The following is a 6,737-nucleotide window of genomic DNA, read 5'->3' on the forward strand; positions in this document are numbered from 1 at the left end:
CTGGGAGGCGCTGGCAGCGGAGCCCATGGGGGCAGCGGCCCCGGAGACACCGCGGGTGCGGGTCCGGGTCCTCTCTGGTCAGGCCACGCAGACCTCTCCCTCCCCCCTCCCACCTCTGTCCTCCTCCCTCCTCCTCACTGAGGAAACATTGAAAATGCATCCAGGAGGCCCTGGCCGGTTTGTCCAATGGTTAGAGCGTCGGCCCCCAGACACCAAGGTCGCAGGTTCGAGCCTCCGTCAGGGGCACCTGCCTCGCTTGCAGGTTCCCCAGTCCCGGTGGGGCCGCCAGCCCACGGGTCTCTCTCGCCTGGATGTTTCTCTCTCTCTACCCCCTCCCTCCTAATCTCTCTCTAAATATCAATGGAAAAGATATCCTCAGGTGAGGGTTTTTAAAAAAATATATATTTTACTGATTTTTTACAGCGAGGAAGGGAGAGAGTTAGAAACATCCGAGAGAGACAAATCGATCAGCTGCCTCCTGCACACCTCCCACTGGGGATGCACCCGCAACCCAGGTACATGCCCTTGACCGGAATCGAACCCGGGACCCTTCAGTCTGCAGGCCGATGCTCTATCCACTGAGCCACACCAGTTAGGGTGAGGATTTTTTTTTTTTAAGCATCAGAGAAGATGAGGTGAAGTTCTCTTTGAGGAGGTTCACTTCCTGCTCAGGGCGCCGTGGCCGTCGGTGGTTGTGAGCAGCAGAGGGATGAGGCCTGAGATGGGGGTCTAAACATCCCACAACCGCCCAGAGGAGGAGCCGCCTCCAGGAGAGAGGACAGCAGTGAGGGCGGAGGAGAGGCTGTGAGCACCGAAGCCCAGCAGGGGGCGCCCTGGGGGGGGTGGCATCTCTGTGTCACGTGACCTCGGGCAGAGCCCCTGGGTCCTGGGGTGGGTGCCCGGCCCTCAGAGCCCGTTAGTTCCCACCGGCTCCTGCGGCGGCAGAGCCGCTGAGGGTCGGGGCTGTGGGGCTGATGTCAGGGCCTCACTCTCTGGTGGCCTCTGAGGTCGTGGGGTCCTGGGGCTGTCGTGTTGCTCTCCAGCCCCTGGACCTGGGGACCTTGAACAGGGACAAGCACAGGAGCTGAAGTCCAGGTCCCAGGTGGTGTGAAGTGGTCTCAGGTTTCGGCAACGTGTGCAGTGAGACCTGGGCCGTCCTCTCAGGCACAGGGGCCAGAATGTGCAGGGGCTTCCGGGGGGAGGCTGAGCTGGTCCAGGCACCCACAGGTGGCCTTTCTTCCCATGGGAACTGGGGACAGCGGGACCGGAATCAGGTCCTGAGCAGCTTTGTGACAGGTCAGGTGTCTGGTCTGCGGGTGATGGGGGCCATGGGAGAGTTGGCAGCCGTGGAGGCGGGGGATCTGACCCGGGTCTCCTGTGGCTGCAGCGTGGAGGGCGGTGTAGGTGTGACCAGGGAGAGGCTGCTGCCGTAGTCGGGGCGAGTGTGATGGTACCTGAGGTGTGATGGTGGCCATGGCGGTGGGAACGAGTAGGACTCTGGATCTGTGTTTTAGGTGTGGCCACCTATATTTCTTAAAAAAAATTTTTTTAAAAAAAATATAGATTTCAGAGAGGAAGAGGTTTAGAGATAGAAACATCAATGATGAGAATCATTGATTGGCTGCCTCCTGCACAACCCCCTACCGTGGATCGAGCCCACAACCCAAGCATGTGCCCTTGACCGGAATGGAACCTGGGACCCTTCAGTCCACAGGCCGATGTTCCATCCACTGAGCCAAACCAGCTAGGGCTACATGTTCTTCATTGAACTTTGACAGAGAGAGAGGTAGGAATCAAGGATGCCTTGAAAATTTGCTTTTGGCAGCCAGAGGTATGGAAGCACCATCAACTGAGATGGGAAAAACCACAGTAGTAGGAGTAATTGTCATTGGGGATATCAGGAGTTTTATTTTTTGTTTATTAAGGGTATAGATGCTTCAGAGAGCAGTTCATGGGCATCTGGAACTCTGAGGAGTTCAGGATGGAAGTTTCTCTCCAAGGTAGTGGGGAGTGTATGGTTCAGGCAGGCGCTGTAGAATGCTTTAATATGGGGAATCCTGGTCATGATGATAATGATAATCTTTCTGTTGTTGTTAATCCTCACCCATGGACATTTTTTTCCATTGATTTTTAGAGAGTGGAAGGGAGGGGGGAGAGGCAGCGATGGAAACATCCGTGTGAGAGAGACACAATGATTGGTTGCCTCCTGCACATGCCCCAACTAAGGCCTGGGATCTTGCCTTTGACTGGAATCAAACCTGAGACCCTTCCTTCCGCTGACACTCTATCCACCGAGCCACACTGGCCTGGGCAATCATTGTAATCTTACCCTGGGATGAAGACGGTGGGCCTGAGGGCGGGGTTTTCTCCTAGAGTCTGATTGGGGGAGGTGGGACTCACAACACAGATTAGGGACAAAGTGGTCATGTAGAGGGCGGGGAGCGAATATGGTTCAGGAGGTGGCCAAGGCCTTCGAGGGCTTGAGTGGACGTCCGATGGAGCGGAGGTGGAGGAGTAACTCACACAAGATGAGACTGGGGGTCAGATCCACTGCTCTAAGGGTCACCAGGACGCGGCTGTGTCCCCGGGTGTGGCCTGCGGTGTGGAAGGGAGGCTGGCAGGTCAGCGTAGGTACATAAGTGGTTATCTGTGAACGCGCTGGACGTGGGATAGAAGGCAACGGCTGGCCTTGAATGAGGGCGAGGTGGAGAGAGAGGCTGTGCCTGGTGAGGGAACATCAGCTGCAGCCGTGGGTGTCAGATCTGCTGGCCTTGAATGAGGGCGAGGTGGAGAGGGAGAGGCTGTGCCTGGTGAGGGAACATCAGCTGCAGCCGTGGGTGTCAGATCTGCTGTGCTTCCCGGTCGGTAAGGGTGAAGCAAGGAGCAGTCACAGTGGGAGGGAGGATTAGAGCAGGACGGAGGCCGCCTTTGTAGGTGTTGGTTCTCAAAGTTGGTCCTATAGGGAGGCCAAGGAGATGACTATGGTGTGGGAGGTGTGGGAGGTGTGGGAGGGAGTGTGAATTCCTGGCCCCAGGGTCTCGCATTGACAACAGAGTGAATGCAGGCTGAGCCCAGGTCTGTTCGTGTCTGGAAATGATGTGTGGAGCCCCAGGGGAATTGTCTGAAAAGAGGGGGTGCTGCGGTCCTGCATGCCAGGCCCAGGGCTTAGATGCCATTTATCTGCCTACCTGCCCATTGGGGATGGGAAGACACAGTATCAGTAGGAGTATAGCACTAAGGTCAGGCGTGTTCTCTGATGTGGGCAGTAGAGGGAGCAGATGCACGTGGAGGGTGGGGGTGTGCGACAAACCTGCAATCCTAGGAGAGAAGCTGGTAATGGACTGAACTGTCCCCATTGTGACAGGAGATGAACTTTGAGGACGTGGCCATCACCTTCTCCCAGGAGGAGTGGGGGCTTCTTGATGAGGCTCAGAGACTTCTGTACTGCGACGTGATGCTGGAAATCTATGCACTTGCAGCATCGCTAGGTAAGACCTTCACATTCTCCTAGTGTCCTAGGTCAGTGGTCGGCAAACTCATTAGTCAACAGAGCCAAATATCAACAGTACGATGATTGAAATTTCTTTTGAGAGCCAAATTTTTTAACTAGGTAGGTACATTGTTATTAACTTAATTAGGGTCCTCCTAAGGCCTAGGAAGAGCCACACTCAAGGGCCAAAGGGCCGCATGTGGCTCGAGAGCTGCAGTTTGCTGACCATGGTCCTAGGTGATGTGTCCCGCCCCCCCCAAAGTATCGCTGTCCTTTTCACAGACCGTGCACTCTGTTAACTTCCCCCACATTTCTGTCATGGGCGGTGGGTGCCAGGGCCGAACTGCATGGAGAGTCCTTAGCAATGCACACTCAAGCATCCCTCACAACAGTTGCCTCAGAAAGAACAGGAAATGCTGGGAGTCAGGAGTCTTCCCACCTTGCTTGCCCTCAGCTTTGCAGGATGACTGTCTGGGTCCATGGCCTCTAATTCTGCCCCTTCCCTCTAGCTAATTATGCTTTGTGACTGCCTGTGCCATGTCACGTCATGGTTGTGAGGTGCACATACATCCTTCAGTAGTGCTTGGACACCAGCTACTCATTATTTGAATTTTACTTTGATAAAAACATAACGAACTTTCTGCACAGCTTGCCCATGTCACCAGCAGACAAGCCCAGCTGAACACTGTTAGCAGAAGAATGATCAGACAATCCAGCTTCTATTACATGGGGTGCTTGCCTTCCTGCTTCTCTCTGTGCTGCACGCCATCTCTGTGTCCTTTTTCTGGGGAGGTCTCCTCTACTTTGTGATCCTCAGAGGCCCAGCACTGCACAACCACACATTATTCAACCTGCCTTCAGGGCTCTTATTTTACTTAACTTAAAAAAAAAAAATCTATATTTTGTTTATTGATTTCAGAGAGGAAGGGAGAGAGAGAGAGAGAGAGAGAGATAGAGATAGAAACATCAACGATGAGAGAGAATCATGGATCAGCTCCCACCTGCTTACTCCCTACTGGGGATGGAGCTTGCAACCTGGGCATGTCCCCTCGCCCGGAATCGACCCCGGGACCCTTCAGTCTGCAGGCCGACGCTCTATCCACTGAGCCAGACCAGCCAGGGCCAGGTCTCTTATTTCAGACAATCCCATGAAACCATTGTATTATGTCTGACAGTCCTTTGTCATGGGACTTCCCCTTCCCACTAAAGTCAACATCTGTGTGCTCAGCATTTCTCTGCTTTCAGGTTGTTGGCATAACTTGGCAAATGAGGAGGCCCCTTCTGCGCACAGTGTGTCTGTAGAAGGAGAGTCACAGGTAAGAGCTTCTGAGACAGTGCCAGCAGCCCGGAGGACCCACCCCTGCAGGCAGGGTGTCTCAGTGTTCAGAGATATTCTGCACCTGAATGAGTGCCAAGCAGCAAACCTTGAAAATGAAACGTGCTTCAGAGCTGCCTCTGTGAGCGGCTCCTGCTTCAGTGCAGACTTTGCCCAGCAACAGAGGGAAGCCAGTGGGGAGAAGCCCTGCAGAGGAGAGGCGGACAGCAACTTGGTGACCGGGGGCAGCTTCTGTGCATCAGGGACGCCTTTCACGCGTCAGGATGTTGGGGCGGAATTTCCAGCCATCTCCGGCCCTCTCCAGCTCCAGTCCACTCTTATCACTGAGGGCCCACACAGTGGCAGTGATGGTGGGCAGGCCGCTCACAGTGGAAGAAGTCATGCATCGGACGAGTGTGAAAAGGCTGCTCTCCACAGTCAGAACCTTGATCAGCGGCAGAGTACCTGTTCCGGAGAAGGGCTTCATGAGTGTAGCAAGTGTGGGAGGGTCACTCCACATAGAAGGGTTCCCACAGGAGGGAAACCGGATCTGTACAGTGTGTGTGGGACATGCTTTCACGGCGAAGATTTCCTCATTCCACACCAGAGCATTCACACTGTAGAAAAGCGTTACGAGTGCGGTGATTGTGGGAAATGCCTTGGCTATAAAATTGATCTCATTCGACACCAGAGAATTCATACTGGTGAAAAGCCATATCAGTGTAGTGATTGTGGGAAGTCCTTCAGACAAAGCTGTGCCCTCATTCAACACAAAAGAATTCACACCGGAGAGAAGCCATATGAATGCGGTTACTGTGGGAAGTCCTTCAGACAAAGGACTAACTTCATTCTGCACAAAAGAGTACACACTGGAGAAAGACCTTACGAGTGTAATGAGTGTGAGAAATCTTTTACCCGCACATATAACCTGCTCACACACCAGAGAATTCACACTGGAGAAAAGCCCTACGAGTGTAGCGATTGTGGGAAGACCTTCAGAGAAAGCTCTACCCTCATTAAACACAAAAGAGTGCACACTGGAGAAAGACCTTATAAGTGTAATGAATGTGGGAAGGCTTTTACCCGCACATCTAACCTCCTTAGACACCAGAGACTTCACACTGAAGAAAGGCCTTAAGCATAACAACACGGAGGAGACTCAGAGTTATTTACCTGAATTTAACTTCCTGTTCATGGAACATACACTCTGCTAGGTTCCTGATGAGTCAAGTTCACGAGAGGCCTTAAGGGGCTGCATTGCACTGTAACCTGCAAGGGCTATTACCAGGTTGATCGATGTCACTGCCAGTTTTTGTGGCTGGAACCATTTCACCTCTCCCACCTGGCTCCTCTGGACCGTGTGCCTCAGTCACACCTGCGTGCTCAGGGAAGATGACATCCGTGTCCTCGCTTTTGCCTGGGAAAATTATGAATACTCAGCTGTGGTCGGGATCCTCAATTCTTCCTCTCTGACTAGGGAATGGACCTGAACCCCCATCCTCAGCGAAGGTCGTGTTTCTCATGGACACTGTTGTTCGCACATTATGCTGCGGTGAATTTTTCCAGGTCATCCTTCACTACCCTGGAAACTGCTCTGATTTATGACCATTTTGTGAAGTTTTTTGTTTTTGTACTTTTGTTGCTGTTATTAATTCTCACGTGAGGATTAGAGAGAGAGGAAGGGAGAGGGAGCGACAGAGAGAGAGGAACATTGATGTAAGACACATTGATTGATTGCCTCTGAATGTGCCCCCGCCCCGGCCAGGGACCCAGGCCATGGCTCGAGCCTGCAACTGAGGTATGTATCCTTGAGCAGAAGCGAACCTGGACCCTTCAGTCCGCAGGTCGATGCTCTATCCACTGAGCGAAGCTGGCTAGGGCGCTTTTGTGCTTTTAATTTTCATGCTTGTAGTCACTGTGCGAGATGATTTG

At 53.1% G+C, this 6,737-nt stretch overlaps 1 protein-coding gene across 1 annotated transcript; it reads left to right on the forward strand.

Moving 5' to 3' along the window:
- Nucleotides 1-3,227: 3,227 nt before the first annotated feature.
- LOC102754748 (zinc finger protein 551) lies at nt 3,228-6,485 on the forward strand. Its single transcript, XM_015565947.1, has 2 exons — nt 3,228-3,488; nt 4,736-6,485. Exons 1-2 carry the CDS (start codon nt 3,368-3,370, stop codon nt 5,941-5,943), a joined length of 1,329 nt encoding a protein of 442 aa, XP_015421433.1. The 5' UTR covers nt 3,228-3,367; the 3' UTR covers nt 5,944-6,485.
- Nucleotides 6,486-6,737: the final 252 nt, after the last annotated feature.

The sequence above is a fragment of the Myotis davidii genome, unplaced genomic scaffold (assembly GCF_000327345.1).
Source record: "Myotis davidii unplaced genomic scaffold, ASM32734v1 scaffold1412, whole genome shotgun sequence".
NCBI lineage: Eukaryota > Metazoa > Chordata > Mammalia > Chiroptera > Vespertilionidae > Myotis > Myotis davidii.

Excerpts from the sequence above, each read along its gene's own strand:
- LOC102754748 (XM_015565947.1), top strand. The coding sequence starts at position 3,368 with ATGAACTTTGAGGACGTGGCCATCACCTTCTCCCAGGAGGAGTGGGGG. Across the intron at positions 3,489-4,735 it reads TGCACTTGCAGCATCGCTAG|GTTGTTGGCATAACTTGGCA; the intron begins GTAAGACCTTCA and ends CTCTGCTTTCAG.